This window comes from Leuresthes tenuis, unplaced genomic scaffold (genome assembly GCF_036924035.1).
Source record: "Leuresthes tenuis unplaced genomic scaffold, fLeuTen1.0.hap1 SCAF_22, whole genome shotgun sequence".
In the NCBI taxonomy this organism is placed as follows: Eukaryota; Metazoa; Chordata; class Actinopteri; order Atheriniformes; family Atherinopsidae; genus Leuresthes; species Leuresthes tenuis.
In genome coordinates this window covers 26,362,251-26,380,496 of record NW_027325376.1, presented here as the reverse complement: position 1 = coordinate 26,380,496, position 18,246 = coordinate 26,362,251, and the positions used below count along the sequence as shown (strand labels likewise).

At 39.1% G+C, this 18,246-nt stretch overlaps 1 protein-coding gene across 2 annotated transcripts in view; it reads right to left on the bottom strand.

The window, feature by feature from the left end:
- LOC140282104 (ankyrin-2-like) overlaps positions 1-18,246 on the bottom strand; it is a 125,564-nt gene that overhangs the window by 46,536 nt on the left and 60,782 nt on the right. For both annotated transcript variants that reach the window (XM_072376667.1, XM_072376668.1), the window contains exons 9-23: positions 15,462-15,560; positions 14,838-14,936; positions 13,611-13,808; positions 13,351-13,449; positions 13,004-13,102; positions 12,746-12,844; positions 12,431-12,628; positions 8,888-8,986; positions 8,300-8,398; positions 6,867-7,064; positions 6,670-6,768; positions 6,357-6,455; positions 6,053-6,151; positions 5,874-5,972; positions 3,642-3,714 (exon numbers count right to left, since the gene is read on the bottom strand). In XM_072376667.1, coding sequence (XP_072232768.1) covers positions 3,642-3,714; positions 5,874-5,972; positions 6,053-6,151; positions 6,357-6,455; positions 6,670-6,768; positions 6,867-7,064; positions 8,300-8,398; positions 8,888-8,986; positions 12,431-12,628; positions 12,746-12,844; positions 13,004-13,102; positions 13,351-13,449; positions 13,611-13,808; positions 14,838-14,936; positions 15,462-15,560 — 1,756 coding nt within the window. The remainder of the gene's footprint in view (positions 1-3,641; positions 3,715-5,873; positions 5,973-6,052; positions 6,152-6,356; positions 6,456-6,669; positions 6,769-6,866; positions 7,065-8,299; positions 8,399-8,887; positions 8,987-12,430; positions 12,629-12,745; positions 12,845-13,003; positions 13,103-13,350; positions 13,450-13,610; positions 13,809-14,837; positions 14,937-15,461; positions 15,561-18,246) is intronic.

Below are 18,246 nucleotides of genomic sequence, written 5' to 3'. Positions count from 1 at the left end.
ACATATCAACACACATCATTTAGCTTCTCAATCCTTAAATGCTAAAGACGTCCACTATAAATGACCTGATTTTGCTATAGCCTGTGTAGAGCAAAAGTCAACTAAATGTCACTTGCCCCTACTGTAGTCTCACAACAAACATGCTGCATGCTATGGCGTTACCCTATGTTATTTGCACCGCTGAGACAAAGCTCTACTGCTGCTCCACTACTGTGCATCAGTGGTCAGGAAGGGAAGGGTTAAGCAGGACTTTATTGAATACTTTGAGGAAAAATATTAGTTATTAGAGTCAGTGTTTCAGTTCATCAGCCTTAATTCTGGTCACAAATATAACCATTTTCCAATATACATTTTATCTTAGATCCATTTTATGTCAAGCTAGGAGGTGAGTTTTCCCCAACAGAGATTTAATTCTTTATTCAGTCATCTTGAAAATTCTTCACAAAATTCGCTCCAGGATTATTGGATATTACAGACCTTTATGGGAGAACTATAATGTATGAAAGCCTACACTAAAACAGAGGAAAGTCTAATTTCTTCAGAGTTCTTTTACAACTTCTACTTTTGAAATAGTATTTTATTCTTCATTATTGTAGTGGATGAAAATGTCATCCAGGTGGGTGAAATCCCCTTTTACAGTCAGCAACTAACGCTTATGTTTAGCAGTATCTGGGATCGAAAACTTCTGATTCATGTCACTCTGTCGTAAGAAGTGATCCCCTACTGTGAGAGAAAGGGTCTGTGCTCGTAAGATCAGGGCACTGTATCAGTGATCGTAAGTTTTTAATCCCACATACTGCTGACAGGGCTGCCTTCATTTGGAGCACAATTCGTTTCCAATTATAAACACGGAACAAAAACTGTCTGAAAGACCCAGAATGATGACAAATTACTCATAGTTTCTGAGCTAATAATTAGGATGTCAGACAAATATGAGGAAAATATGGTGCCGTAAATTATTGTTTAAAACTTCTATGAAAAGGCTTTTGGAGTTCTGTTTGTTGTGGTGTTATGAACAAGGGTTATCTTATGTTATCATCTCTACATATATGTAAGGGTGGTTGGCTGAAGCAAAGAAACCTCTGATTACTATGACAATGTTGTTGTAGACTGTTGACTTAGTGTTTGATTATGGATTGATGTCTGACAGCAATCAGGAATTGCCAGTCCAATTAACGAGACATCATTTTTATTAGATCTTATGATCTCAAGAAACTAATCCCCATTTTTTGAGATAACAATTTTAATCAACTTGTCTGGAGAAGACAAAAGCCCTGTTTTCTGAAGATTATGAGATTAACCAATATTATAAGACAATTAGCTTTATCATTTGCAGATAACAAAATAATACATTCTTCATGTCAAAATAACAACACTGATGTATACAATTACATTCTCGTAAGGAAATGAAAAATAAACACCTATAATGAGGACAAATGAATGATGAAGAACACTAAAGAGGCAACTGGTGTTTTTTTATTGAATTTCGACTTTCAGAATTGTGTTTCCAAAACGTTTAACGCATATGGTCATATATTCATAAGTTTCAGATATAATTTCACTTTGGGACAAAAATATATTTTTTCCAATTTTCGTTTAATTTTATTATTTTTTATAAATTGTAACTGTAATAAGTGACATGTCAAAAATTTTCTTGGGACATGCATAACCTAAGCAGCAGATGCCTGAAAGTGAAGCTGCAGGCTATGGTGGAGCTATTTTAGACTTAGTCCAGGTCTGGGAGAAAGCATTATGCTAGGCCAGCAGAGCAAGTGAAAAACATACTATAGTTAGACAGAGATGTTCTCATGCCAACAGTATATTGGCTATATACAAGAACATATATACAAGAGAGCCAGACACTTCACAATTTTTCTGCTTGTTATCTGCCACTCAGTCGCCAAGGTAGTTTACTGTTGCATTTGAAATGACAAAAAAACAAAAAAAATAATTCACTAAAGACACCAAAGTTTTCATCTTGCTGCAGAAATAACATCCTTAGGCTAAAACATCAAATGAATGTAGCCATGCAAATGCTAATGCTTGCAGCTAACAGGGGATTAGTTTACACTCCAGAGACTCAGCATTTTCCCATAAAAATCTTATGTGCTTGAGAAAAAGCTATGAAGTCAAAACACTGTGTTTCTGAACACCGACAAAAGTAGCTTTCTCCAAAATAAAACATAGATCCCGTTTCAAAGGAATAGTCCAGCTAACTGGGATGTAAGCTAATTCAATTTCTTCAAGAATGTTAGATAAGGTTTCACAATTACAGTATCAAGAGCCTTTTAGCTTATTTAGCTTCAACAAATCACTTTCTGTATGTATGTAATGTATTTCTCATTCACCAATTCACACAAACTCAAAAAAATGTATTCCATTCTCATTAAGTGCATTATGTGTGAAACTGTAGCTGAAAGGCAACATGCATAGCTTAGAATCAAGACTGGGAACAGCAAGCTTCATGTAACAATAAATACAGTAAGAAGCTTATATTCAGTATCATATAGCAAAGGGCTTATTTTGACAGCTGTATCATAACGTCCAGCCTGATGAGCTAACTAATTGCTGTCTGCATTTTTGCTATTGTTTCATGCACAGGGATGAAAACCACACATTCTTAATCTAAACTGGCCATATACTAACGCTTGGACTGCAGCTCTTTGTGTCAGTTTCCAATGCACTTTGTATCCCTTTACTATTCAAATTTGGAAAACATCATGCATTGAAATACACAATAAAATGCTGTAAGCTTTGCCAACATTTTCCAAGTTGCCATGTGAACTCCAATATCAAATCCGATATAAAAAAAATGCGCTTTAGGGCTTGAGGGCTTGAGATACAGAAAGAGCAACAGATAGTAAATTTTACTGTTGGTTGTGGCCATATTTTACATTTTAGACTGCTGTTTCCCTCATGCCAGCTCGCTTTAGCAAATCCTAACTCCATTTCTGACCTTAGCACACTCAAACGAAATTGTTACTGTGCTTTTCAGTGTGTTAATGCTTTGACATCAACCAATTTCCAATTCCAATAAAGACCCCTTCATGTGGGAAATACCATAAATTAGTTAGCATTGTCTCATCTAATAGCCACAGGCCTATCACCATGCATGAAACACAAGTTTTTACTTCTACAGTAAATCCACACTGCAAGCCCTTACACACAGCACCATGCTAAGTACCTTCCTCATCTGTGGTGTCATCGGACATAACATCACCATCATCATCAATGGTTTTCCATGCTGTAGGCAGACACTTCAGTCACTCACTGTCTCTTAAACTCCCAGTTTTACCATTATAAGTTGTGAATGTGTAAGCAAACTGCAGACACAGAGCAACATCAGAACCTTTTTTGTAGATGTGTTTGGGTCTACCTGATGCATTTTTTTAGCTATTTCATTGGGTTTCAGCAGAAAACTTTGTCTGGCTCTTTAACTGCTAAATGCTCCATAATGTTCACCAGCTCACAACTGGTAAAGGCACAAAAAACAGAATTTGGGCTTAAGAAAGGATTTGCTGTGAGAAAGGCAGTTTATCTGGTTAATCTGACCATATGGCTATAGTACCAGAGAGGTGTCTCATTCATCTGAAGACAAACTTAGGGTCGATGTTGTTGAGCTCATATGCAACATCACTTACCCTCTTCATCGGACACATCGAGTACTTCAGTCATGGTTTCTGGCACATTCAGCTTGTGTTTCTCTGTCACCGTCTGGTAAAAGAGAGGAAACAAATTCAATTAAATTCAATTAAATTAAAAATCTCCTACAAATAGTTAACAGCTCACTGGCATCAGGCATTTTCCCAAGTCACTAAAGACAGCTGCCATTAAGCCACTCCTAAAGAAGAGAACTCTAGACGCCTCTGTGATGAACAACTACAGACCTGTCTCCAATCTCTCTTTTATATCCAAGATTATTGAGAAAGTTGCATTTAAGCAGCTCAACGACTTTCTGAATGAAAGTGGAAGTCTCGATAACTTTCGATCTGGCTTCAGACATCATCATAGCACTGAAACAGCTCTGGTCAAAGTGTTAAACAACATTAGGTTGAATACTGATTCTGGTTATGATTCAGTCCTGGTTCTGTTCGATCTCAATGCTACGTTTGATACTGTAAATCACAGAATTCTGTTGCACAGGCTGGAAAACTGGCTTGGACTTTCTGGAGAGATCCTTAACTGGTTCAGGTCCTATTTAGAAGGCCGGAGTTATTTTGTTACAATTGACAGCTGTGAATCTGAGCGAGTGGCCATGACTTGTGGAGTCCCCCAGGGGTCAATTCTTGGACCTCTTCTGTTTAACTTGTTTATGCTCCCTTTGGGTCAGATATTGCAGAACTTTAACATCAATTATCACAGTTATGCAGACGATACATAACTTTATGTGTCTCTGTCACCAGACGACTGCAGCCCAGCAGACGTACTGTGTCAGTGGAGGAAATAGACTCCTGGATGAGAGAGAATTTTCTACAATTAAATGAAGACAAAACTAAGATAATTCTGTTTAGTAGCAAAGAGAAGAGGGTCAGCATTCGTAAATATCTTGAGACTCAGGCCCTTACAATCACTGACCAAGTTGGTAACCTTGGAGTGTTGATAGACTCAGATCTGACTTTCAGCAGCCACATCAAAGCTGTCACCAAGGCAGCTTTTTACCCAACTCAGAAACATCAGCAGAATTAAAGGTTTTCTCTCCCAAAAAGACCAGGAGAAACTCATCCATGCATTCATCTCCAGTAGACTCGATTATTGTAATGGTCTTTTAACTGGACTTCCCAAAAAGAGCATTAAACATCTGCAGTTCATCCAGAACACGAGTTTTAACCAAGACTAACAGATCTGAACACATCACACCAGTTTTAAAATGTTTACACTGGCTTCCAGTCAGTCACAGAACAGATTTTAAAAGCCTACTGATGGTTTACAAATCCCAGAACGGTATAGGCCCAAACTACATCTGTGATATGTTCAGAGAATATAAACCCAGCAGAGCTCTTAGATCCAAGGACTCAGGTCAGCTGGTCCATTCCAGAGTCCAGACTAAACATGGAGAAGCAGCATTTAGCTGTTATGCTGCAAACAAGTGGAACAAACTGCCAGAGGAGATTAAACTGTCACCAAATGTAGACATTTTTAAATCCAGGTTAAAAACATTTCTTTTCTCATGGGTCTATGCATGAAATCTGCACGATATCTTTAAACTTATCCAGACTGTTGCTTGTTTTAATTCATTTTAATAATTTTATTTCTTTCTCTTTATATTCTTTAATGTTTTTAATGCTTCTTCCGCTTCCCGCTGCCATGCTTTTATTTTATGTAAAGCACTTTGAATTGTTTTGTTCATGAAATGTGTTATACAAATAAATTTGACTTGACTTGAGATAATACAGTACAACACAATGTGCTCAGACCGAACAAAGGGCATTCAGGACTGTTGTCCCATCCTCTAACAGGCTGAAATTTCTACAGTGAAACTGGGCTAATTTTAGATTTTTTAACCATATTTAAGGTTGCGTAAACTGTATTTTTGACTGTCAATGTGTACTTAGGACATACAAACAATTACAAAGAAGCATGCACTGGGATCTCCTTTGGACTTGACATAATCTGATTAAAATCAAGCATAGATTTTTATGTTTAAGTCTGTTTCTGGCATTTCTGGTCCTTAGCAATGACTAAATGCAGTGCCAAAGTGACCTGCACATGAATTCTGTGCCTGAACACACTATGTCTGGCAGTCTGAGCACCGGAGTTGCTTCTCTCATCCTGCTAAAATTATACAGTTAGCAAACAGTTCTAAAGTTCGCAAATAACTTTAGAAATCAACCCACACTGAATTCAGCGTATGTTTGTATGTGTGTGTGACGTACTGTTGTGGTGGTAATGATCTCCTCTGTGACGACCCTCAGTGTATCCACCACGGAGATGTAGCCCAGCCTCCGAGCAATACCCAATGCAGTGTTACCGTTCTGGACAAAAAAATAAACGTTGCGTACATCAGATGGGTGTATCTGTGAGGTTGCATTTGTGTGAATGCGTATTTACGCACCACAGTGACAGCATTGGGTTTGGCACCGTATTGCAGTAGAACATTAATGATGTGGGTGTTCCCTTGCTGGGCTGCCTGGTGAAGGGGAGTGTATCCATTCTGTGGAGAAAAATGTGAAGCTGAATGAAATGGCATAAATTAAGGGTTAGCTCACCTGCGTGTTAAGATAACGTATATATAAAGTGTCTCAGTAAAAATATAGTTCCCATGGAAGTAAGTTTCTAAAAAGCTAGCAATTAATCTTGAAAGGCTGTAATTTATGAGAGCTGAAGCTTCTCCAGAGCTACCTGACTAACTTCAGTACCTTGGTCTTGGCATTGACACTGGCTCCATTCTGAAGCAGGAAGTTGACCATCTTGGCATTACCATAGTGACATGCTACAATTAGTGGAGTGTAGCCCAACTGTGAAATAACAGCAAATCAGATTTAAATCCATAATCAGGAAGAAAACACCACACTAACATGTACACTGTGGAGAAACACTGCAAAAATACCAAGACTGAAAGTGATAACTTCAGCAGAATAGAACAAGCCTTTGCTTGTTACATTCTTTTAACATAAAAGGTAAAAAAGATAAATGCAGAGAATAAATGAAAAAAATCCCAATGGCTCATACTTTGGTTTGCTGATCAAGGTTAGCTCCACTCTTGGCAAGGATCTCAGCAACAGCTACTTTGTCCTCCTGGGCGGCCAGATGGAGGGCCGTCAGGCCGCTCTGTATGAGGAACACACACAGAGCTTTAATGTAAAAACAAACTACTAAAAGAATTAAATATTTTGCCCTGACACTGAAGACTTGGAGCTCATCATTACCTTGGTGGGAACATTGATCTGGGCCCCCTTGCTGATAAGCAGGGCAGCCACATCTGCATGGCCCTCCTGGGAGGCCAGATGCAACGGAGTGACACCCTGCTTGGTCAGTATGTTGGTCTCTGCACCATACTGTAGCAACACTGTGGCAATGTCCATCTGGTTCTTCTTAGCAGCAATGTGCAGAGGAGTGTAGCCATTCTAATTCAGTGGGACAGAAAAGTTAGCTGGTATTGAACAGTAAATATACCACCAAATATTGTTGGTCTGATATCTGATTCCGCTTTCCCACAGAGCTTCATTTGATATCCTTAAACTCCAGGCAAGAAAAAAAATCAAAAATACTATTCTTGAGGAATGTTATTTCTGCTGGACAAATTGAACAAAATTGTGTTTCATAGCCAGTTATTTGGGATAAAGATTTCTAAAATAAATACATGCACAAGTTTAAATATGCAAATGAGTACAACTCTATAATTTAAATCTGATCTGTTGCACCTAGCTGATTAGCAGGAAATATGGAAAGCTGTCAGTGGGAATAATGGAAAGGATTAAAACAATCTTTCAAGACTGTAATTCAACTCTGACTGTGGCCAAAAATGTTGATTGTTCTGAGTCAAAATGTCTCAAATTTAGAGCAAGTACAAACAAAATGGGAAAGCTGTAAAAAGGAATCATACAAACGTAAAAGTAACCAGCTGAAGGGCATCGGATTTCTTTAATTAAGGAACAGAAATTTAGAAACTAAGAAACAATCATTATATATGCGCATGTGGACACTGACATGTTGGACACTTCTCATTCTATCAATCAAAATGGGGTTTGGCAGAAGTCATTTTTCAGGATGATAATGCATCATACCACAAACAAAGACTGGTGAAATCTTTCTTCAGGAAAGACATATCGACTCAATCACATGCCCAGCAAACAGTATGCATCTCAATCCAAGGGAATATTTGGATTTTTTTGGAAGTGAAAAGCTAATCTGTCGACAGCAATGCAAAGAATTCAAACTGTCATAAAAGCCAGAGGTGTTCTTGGTTCACGATTCCATTTTTTTCTCCAATTGATCAGATTTTTAACAAACTAAAACAGCGAATGAACATCCTCCAAGAGAGGTGATTTCATATGTTTTGCGAGTGGTTGTACTGAAAACACATCAGTGAGAGGTAAACTTGTACTTGCTGACATATTCTTTCATTACCATGAACACTACAGCATATTGTGATGGAGTGACACATAATGTTCCCACAGGCACAAATACTCATAAAGAACCTAATGTGGATAATTCTGACAAATGCACCACCTCCTCCTGTTTGAGGCTACAGCCAGCAAATGTTTGAGGAAATGATTCAATCTTTCCTCCTCTGAGCTGTGAACCTATTCTTTATTCTGCACTCCAGGATCATCCGCAGCTGTGCATGATGGACTCTCACCTTGGCCATGGTGTGGGGCGATGCTCCTTTGTCCAAAAGCAAGAGCGCCACCGTCTGGTTATCATAATGTGCTGCAACATGAAGCGGGGTGAGGCCATTCTGTAGTGGAGGGATGGTGAGTGCAGGTGGATTAAACAGCAGTTAGTATGGCACTGAGGCAGTAAAAACATACTCACACACCATTAATAAGAAATAATAATTTAAAAAAAGGACTGCAGGATGAGATTAATTCAAGTTGTCACTGGGTGGGTTCTCGAGGCAAAGAACATTTTTAAGGTGGAAAAGAATCTTTATGTAAAGAGGCTTCTGTTAATCATCATGTATTGAATCCACCATTGTTAATACAAATGAATGAATGCCTAATTTCATTCAGTTAAGCTTACCAGTGCTTCTGCAGCCATCTGAACCTTAATACAAGATATCACCAACACACCATTTTACACTCGCGTACAAAAATCCAACATCTTTTTAAGATGTTCTGAGAGTGGGCAAAACAATCGTTCATGATACACAGCTTCTCATTGATGTTACAATGTCTGTTGATGCAATGAGGAGCACAGGTTCAATGGTTCTGTTTTGGATGCGTACCTTTCCAGCAGAATCAGGAAGTGCACGGCGCTGCAGCAGGAGCTTGGCTACATCTAGGCTTCCATACTTGGAGGCCACATGCAGGGGAGTAAAACCTTTCTGTGGAGAGAAAACACAGAGTAAGAAAGACTAAGAAATGTTATCAGAAACAGATAATTGGATATCGTTACACAGATCTCAGTTAATCTTTGATAAAGGTGTCTCATGATCCTTGGAACTGATGATAATCATGACATTAAAACAATTAAATATTGATATCATGATTGAGATTTTCATACAATTTTTACAGATTCTTAACTCCTATTTTGTGTGTAATTCAATTACCAAACCGAAAGGAGACAAAAAAAAGAGACCAAATTTATTTTTTCAGTGGTTCTCCTGGTGTCATTATTTATTTAAAAAAAAATGAAAGAAAGCAGTTTCATCTGTTTTTGTCTGTCTTGCTTGTGACTGTAGAAACAGGATGGGTGTAGGTAATAACACGAGAGACGCCTCTGTTCCCAAAGCAGGCAGGTATATGTTGCATATGGACATATGTAACTTGAATATGTAATGATCTGTGTTGTCCATTTTAGAAATCTTCAATTTGACAATAAAAATGGATAAAAGCTAGTTCCCTTGGAGAGATAACTATTATGCTGTAAGACCCGTGGGGGCATTTTGTGGTCTTACTGAAGTTCTAATTAGGTCTTCAAAGGGCCTACATGATGTGTTCTGCAAGCACATGAAGAATGAAAAAACTTAGGAACCTTTAACTTGATGCTGACTTTTAACTTTCTTAAAGAAAACAAATGTTCTTGATTCTGAGTTACCACAGCTGCTGAGAGTCATTTGCATCAGGCAGACACTGTAACGTGTGCTTTAAATGCAGCTGCCTTACAAAATGAAACATGAAACATGAAACCCACCAGAGTCCCAGGGTACTCAGCTATTGTAAACCATGGTAATTAGCTAGTAAACATTTTATTTCTCTTTCCACAGTATTCTTGAAGCTTTGATCCCATTTATTTGGTTATTCAGAAGTGTCAAGGAAAACGTCTCATCAAATAAAATCCCCTGCAGCTTTTCATGCATCTGTATGTTTAATGTCAGATAACAGACTTCTGTTATGCTGATGCAACTATAGGTAACCTTAACCCTTGATAAAGACTGTTAACTTCCAGTTCATTTTCCAGCCTGCAGAGGGTGCACTGTGGCCACTGTAAAACACTGAAGTGAAGCCTGTCCAACAGAAACCACGTGATCAGTGTGCAATGACCAAGCCCTGCTCATGGAGAGCGACATCCTTTGTTTCTCAAGCTCTGGATTCCATTTGATGTGATAGGAGCACGAAAACAATACAGAAAGGTTGGAGGTGAAAACAATAAAGTGCGGGATAAGATATGTGTTGTTAGCAGAACAAGAGAAAGGAGTGTTTTAAACAAGCTCAGATGTTAGCATTACACAGGTGCTACAGCACAATAGATTTCCATGGTGTGGTTACTGTGGCAACAGCCACACCCGTCCTCCCTAGAGAGGAGCCAGGGAGACACACAGTGTACAGAGAGCTAAATCACTGAACCCTGATGAATAATGCGTTTCACTCACTTAAAATTAAAAAACAAAATAACGAAAGGACTAATCTGCCCATCACTGGCTTCATGGTAAAGATCTTAATGATGCCGCCTCCTCAGCATCCCCCCAATCACCACGATAAATCATTTGATGGCAGTCAGGCCTCAGGCAAATCCAGGGATGGGAGGCAGCTTTACGACCTCATGAATCAGTCACCAGAAATGGGTCAAACAGACCTGCACATACAGTAACTGTGTAATCTCAGGCTTCAGATGAAGGCCGCATGGCTTCACAGTAAAGGCCACATCTGCTGTTACATTTTTCTGTAAATCAATCTAAGCCACTGATACTGAGAGACAATCACAAAGTGATTGTGACTCTGTTAGAATGAATGTCCCTGCTTGTCATTTTTCCAAGGAAATTGTGGCAGCTTATTGGTTATGATCAGCACTACTTGGCCTGACAAATAACTGCAAACTAACATTACTGCTTCTGCCTTTAGCTTTTGTCATTGTTCTTGTGTTAACAGGAATGCTAGCTAAGAGTTAGGTCACATTTAAGCCTGTGTGACTGATGTGTTTTCTTAGGAATGTGCTTTTTTTGTACAGAATCCTTTTATGTATCCTGAGTCTTCCAAAACAGCTCTGGCTGACGGGATCCAACACTACCACTTTCTTTAAACTTTGCACTTTACTTGAACATGCATTTTCCCATATCCAGATTAACTTCTCTCTGAATACACCTTGCAGGTTAACCCTTTCCATTTTGGTAAAATTGTCCTGAAAACCTATATCCATTGCATACCCAAAGTAAATTGAGAGCTGTTCTAGAACCATAGAATGTAAATGTTTGATTTTTGTTTCTTTTGAAAGCTAAGAATTCTATCAAATCTTTTTTCCAAACAGTCAGTGCTACCGGGACTGAGTAAAATATGTCCAAATACATTAGGGGGAAAAAGATGACTACAGCTGTTAGAAAGCATAATCAGACTACAGCTTGATGCCTTACCAAGTCCACAGACAGCCACAGATAAACTGAATATTTGACAGGTTTGTTTTTTTTAAAGGTACCATACGTGTAGATTTAGTGTTACTGTCAGCTGTGGCACATTTTACCTCAGTTTACCACAGTTTATGCTTTTTAAGCATGAACGCACATAAGGCACAAAGAAGAGTCACTCCGTTACACAGTCCTTGCTGGACATTTAAAGTTACATATCCAAATGGCATATCCTGGTTTTCAGAATATCCTTGTTAATCCACAACGAGCTAATTTACAGCTGGCTCACTGTTAAAACACAGCAGAAGAGGCCAAAAATTATCTTCCAACATGCACTCTATTGGCTACTGCCAACAGGTCAATAAAAGCTTTTTTAATCTTAAGTAAGATGTCAATCAATAGCCAAGGACCCTGGCAATGTTTTGAAATTTCTGTAACAAGAATGTTTACATGCCAACTTGATGTATAAGAGAATATGTGAAAGATGAAGCTCAGCTGTCGGTTCACTGGAATATATGTAACAGCAGTCTATGGGAATATACTGAAGAAATAATTATTTTTCTTGACTAAACTTTTTAAAGACCTGCATCATTGAGACCCTTCTCAATGAAAAAAGACTCAATCAGCAGATTATCAGAGGGTTTTATCAGTGAAATGCCCTAATTTTTGTTTTGTTTTTGTGAGTCATATGAGTGCCAGTTTCCTTATTTGTTATTTTGCATGTGCTGTCAGACTTTGGACTTTAATATCAGGTGTGCAGACACCTTGATGATTCTCTCGGTCTCTTTGAATTCCCTTTAAATATGTACAGAGAACCTATCATTTTATCCACTATGACTGCAGTGAATTTGGGTGACACATAACCAGAATGACATAAAATTGTCACCTGTGCATGAGAGGTGGGGAGGTTGTGATGTGGTTAGAAATCAAAACACAGATAATCAAAACATAAATGTGGTCACAATTAGATCAAATGGCTGCTCCTCCCACCTTGGTGGCCAGTGAGTGTGAAGCCCCAGCCTCCAGCAGGACTGAGGCTGTCTCCACTTGCCCTTCCCTGGCAGAAATATGGAGGGGAGTGTAGCCGTTGGTTGTTGCAGCATCAGGATGGGCCATGTGCTGCAGCAGCAGCTGCACAATCTCTGTTTTTCCCAGACGGGATGCAATGTGAAGCGGAGTCTGGTCCTCCTGAACAGGATGTAAGGGAAGAATAATGACGGTTTTTAGTAAATGGTAGCTTTATCCTCATTTGAGGTTGAATAAAGAGTCTTTGGATGAATGCTATTGTGATTAGAGCAGTCTCACCCGTGCCCGTGCATCCACCATCGCCCCGTTCCTCAGCAGACATCTGACCACCTCCACCTGACCTGCCCTGGCTGCCATGTGTAGTGCTGTTTCCCCACGCTGAGCACATAATACACATCACACAGCTCAATACAAGTTTCAAACCACCGTTCACACATTTATTCTTACAATTATCCTGAAATGGTCATTGTGAAAACTTTTTCACTTGATTGTGTGTTATGGTATGCTCTGTCTGCACTTTTTTCCCCTCTCACTCACAATGTTGCTGACATCAGGAGAGGCTCCGTTCTGTAGCAGGAGCAGGACGATGTTCAGGTGACCCATGAAGGCTGCTACATGGATGGGAGTCAGACCAGACTGGACACAAAGGGAGCAAAGAACTTTGAAACGAGTGCTAATTTATATCAAATTCTGTTATCTGGTCATTTCTGGTGGGGGGTTTCAGACAGTGGTACTGAGAAGCCACAACCAAGATAATTATGTTCCGTTGGACTGAGATTTTGGAAACAATAACACTTGTAAACATAAAGATAGCGTAACTACATGTTAGCATGTTCTGCTACTATCCTAAATTTTTTACAGCAGTTAGACGGAGTGTAAAGCACCTCTGTAATGGCCTGAATGGAAGCTCCATATTTGACCAGCAGCTCCATCACTTTTACTCGGTTCTTCTTACAGGCTATATGCAGTGGAGTGAAGCCATTCTGTGGAGTAACAAATAAACACAAATCCAATTAAATGTGACAACAACTACAACCAATTGCAGCCATGCAACCATCATATTTGGACTTGTCCATGTGGACTTGAATATATTAACTAGTTGATTTTCTAAAGGTGGATTGTCACATGATGTCTTTGAACCTACCAAAGCCCTGGCGTTAGGATTGGCCCTCTTGTCCAGCAGCAGCTTGGTGACTCTGTAGTGACCACAGTGAGCTGCCACATGCAATGCTGTCAAGTAGTCCAATGTGACATCATCTACAGGAGCTTTGTGCTGCAAAAGGTGTTTGACACATTCAACGTGGTCACCCTGTGCCGCCATATGGAGCGGTGACAGCCCATTCTGAAGGAGAAAGAAGGGTCAGGGGTGCTTTAGTGGCAGTAACAGGTCTGACTTTTTATGTTGCACACTTTACATATACAGCTCTGAGCATCAGAGTGACTGATTGTCACAGTGCATTAAGCTACAGTTCCCCACAGCACTGTTGAGTTTTTTTTAGCCTAGCTTAACACTGAACCTGTCAAGGTAGCTCTATCAAAAGTAGAAAACCAATACTTTGCAGCAACTCTAATGTTGCCTTATTTAAAAACTTGTTTATCAGACAGTTGATCTACATATTAAAGAGATTCTCTTTTTTAAGTCACGTTGTGAGTATTTATGAGCAGTCAGTGTTTTACTTGCAGCAGACAGCTCGGAGCCTTGAAAAATCCAAAGGTTTCCTCTCAGCTTATTTTGCAAAACTAAAAGCTACTCAGGACTCAGCCAAGAGCAAACTTTTTGGCAACAATTCAAAGAATATAACCCAGCATTGACATAGAGACTGTTGGTGAAGAACAAGGTTCATTCTTGTAGCTTTTATAACCATGGTGTCTTGTTTTTACTATAGAAAATGAGTATAAATTACAAATATGGTTCCTACAACACCATGCCTCTTGCCTGATGGCAGCTGGGATGGGCTCCAGGTCCCTGTGACCCTGAACATGATGAAATGGGTATAAAACATTGATAGATGGATATATACTACCTGCTTATATTGGAGGATGGGTGTATACAACAGTGCTACATTTCTTATTCCAGTTTACAGATTCTTTTGGGTGTTTGAAGTGTTTTGAACCTTGGTAGATACAAAGTCTAAAAGGGTTCATTCCTCAACAAAGATTGTAAATCATGAAGAACTTCAGAAATATCCTTCAGACTATCTGTCACTGGATGAAACTACGATGTTCGGACAACAAATAAAGTGATTACAGGGTCATAAATTCATTATGAAAGAGGAACAGGAAGCAACTTCCTGAAAAATGAACAAGCGCTGTCTGTGTGATCCTGCCTGTCTCGTCACTGTGCTGAGGACAGTTTTCTCATGACACCCACCTTGGTCCTGGCCAGCAAAGGTGCTCCTCTCTCCAGCAGCAGCTCAACAGCTGTTTCATGCCCACTCCGAGCTGCACAGTGAAGGGGAGTCAGACCATCCTGCAGAGTACATGACACAGAAACGTATGATTGTTCACAGACATTCCGTACATCCTGACATTAACTTGGCTGGATGCATTAGAACAGTATAGGTCTAACTTTACTGGGGTCATTGCTTATGTCCTGAAATCTATTTTTTAAATCAAGTCAACTGAGGATGATTGCTTGACCTAGAAAGAAGAACACAGTCAGGTGCTACATGCAGATGTGTGAGACTCAGTCAGAGTGGATATTGTTTGTGTGTGTCAGGATCTAATAACAGCTAATAAGATGACTGTCAAGCTACCTCGCACACAACCAAACAACAGAGCAGGGGTCAGGATATCCAGTGTGACACTAATTTTAATCCACTGATTACCAGATGTCACATCTGCTGTTAACACTGCACATGATTTTAATGCACTGACTACACAGCTAACACATGGGATTTGTTAGCGATAAAAAAATAAATGCACTGAGTTTTCTAGGTGATCCGACTGCAAAATCAGGGCTGAGAAAGTTTTATTTCTATTTAGTGGTACTCACTCGTGTTTTGGCATCAATCTGAGAGCCTCGATCCAGTAACAGGCGAACCATGTTAGTGTTGCCCCGCTTGGAGGCCACATGTAGAGGAGTAATCCCATTCTGTAACACATTACATTTTTCTTTAAACACAATTCAGTTCAACTCAGTTCGATGTATATAGCACCAAATCACAACAAATGTCATCTCAAGGCACTTCAAATATTCAGTTCAGTCAGTTATATTCCAAGTCAATGTGGTACAACAGTAAAGTCAATTTGATCAAAATCCAAAATAATCCAATTCATACAAAGACACCTAAAAAAAAGGTTACCCAGTTAAGGATTGCTTCAATCCCCTGTCCTGAGCATGCACAAGACAACGGTGGAAGGAAAAAAAACTCCCTTTCAATAGAAAAGAACCTCTTGCAGAACCAGACTTAGGAAAGACCTATCTGTCCATCTGCCTCTACTTACCTGTTACATACAGTAACAGAAAAAGAAAGTACACCCTCTTTCAATTCTAAGGTTTTATGGATCAGGACATAATAAAGAATCACCTGGTTCTTACAATTATTAAAGTGAGGTAAATTCAACCTCACATGAACAACACATGGCATATTACAATGTGTCATTATTTTTTTAACAAAAACTGAGCAAAAATATAGAAACGTGTGAAAAGCCCAACTAAAATGAAGATGTAAGTATCAGCCAGGTACTTATAATCAAATGCACTTGATTAATTGATCTTAGATAAGCGTGAGGACCTCTATAAAAGTAGTTTAAAAGTAGTTTTTCCAAGTGTTGTCCTTTTGCTGGTCTGGCCAATATTTCCAGAAGTGGAACACCAGCAATTTCACCTCAAGATGTGAGGAGACACATGTGTGCAATGCTCAGAGAAACTGCAAAAAACCCAAAAGCTACGTCTCAGACTCTACAGGCCTCAGTTAGCATGTTAAATGTTAAAGTTCATTTCAGCACAGTTAGAAAAAGACTGAACAAGGATGACTTGTTTGGAAGGGCTGCAGGAGAAAGCCTCTTCTCTCTAAAAAGAACATGGCAGCACAACTTAGGTTTACAAAGCTGCATCTGAACAAAGCACAAGACTTCTGGAACAATGTCCTTTGGACAGACCAGACCAAAGTGGAGATGTTTGGTCCTAATGCACAGCAGCACGTTTGGAGGAAACCAAACACAGCATATCAGCACAAACACCTCATACCAGCTGTCAAGCACAGTGGTGGAGGGCTGATGATCTGGGCTTGTTCTGCAGCCACAGGACCTGGACACCTTGCAGTCATTGAGTCCACCATGAACTCCTCTGTATTTCAAATACTTACCTGATATGCAGTATAAAAAAATAACTATATTACACATCTACACGATACATGCTTCATTACAATAAAGCATGGGACAGACACAGCAATTAAAGCAGAACTGCTGCTACTTTCATATGATATTTAAATAGTTCTTGGCCTGACAGTACAACATCATATTTGCCACTGTTGCCATTTTTGACATGACGCACTGCATATTCTAATATGTTGTTTATTGCTGGGACTCACAAATACAGTCATGTGAGAAATAATCCCCTCTCTTTCAAGTCTAAGGTTTTTTTGTAATATAAGAACTAGATTAAAAAATCATTTGGTCCTTACCACGTCTTAAATTGAGACAAATACAATGCTTAATGAGCAAAAAAACATCATATATAAAATTCTATCATTAATTATTTATCAAAACTGAGCCAAAGTGCAGAAGCATTAATTATTATCTCTTGTTGTTTTCTGCCATTTTAAGAGAAATTTCAGAGAAACTCTTCTAAACTTTGTTTTTCAGTGGAACGATGTGTGTTTGTGTGTTCTGTTGTGGTATGCCAAGTCATCAAAGAGCTTTAGTCACTTTGTACAGAGAGTTAAAAATAGAAGACCTATATTACCATAAATGTAATTGGGGTGAGGAGGAGTTGCCATTTGGTTTGGTCTTTGGTTAACTCTTACTGGGTCATGTGTTAAATTAAGGGCCCCATTTGACTCTTTATGAAACGAATGCTTACAGATCCTGGAACCCACATACAGTGACAATGATCTGAGGGAAATTGCGTCAGGAGGGCAGCAGAGGACAGAGAGCCTTAGATTTACTTTCCGTGATCATTCAAAAGCATATGAGCACATTTGTTATGAGGAGAACATCGATACATGTCATAAGAGATTAAACCTACACAGTGTAACATGGTGTGGCAGTAAAATAGAGAAAAAGAAAAATATTACAGAAGACTTTATACCACAGTTTTAACACTAATCCTGTTAGAAAATGATGTGGAATCCCTGTATTTGCTTCCCTGTATTTTTCCTTACTGGAAACATCGTGAGAAAATCTTGGATTGGACTATTAATGTACTTCATAATCTGCTGTTTCTGTGTACTGCATGACCACTAAAGTATGGCTGAAGTTGGACAAAAAGCACTCAGTGTTAGGTTTATGTAGGTTGTATCAAAGCTTACTGTCCAGACAGTTTGAACCTGAAGAAACGGCCTGTGTCCAGGAAAGTTCGTTAACAAAGTTTACAATAATATTACATTTTTACTGCAAAAATGACAAAAGGATGTTCCTGGATACAGATGGCCAACACCAGTGTGAACATGTGTTATGAGAATACAATCAAAATATCCTACAGGACACCTGAGTCTCCTCTGGGCAACTTCAGAATGGTCCAGTGTCATGTTTAAAGTATTTGGAGGAGTGGGTTTTCCTGCACAAGCTGTCATAAACATCTGCACCATCTGCCTCAACTTAGTTATCAAGGCAAC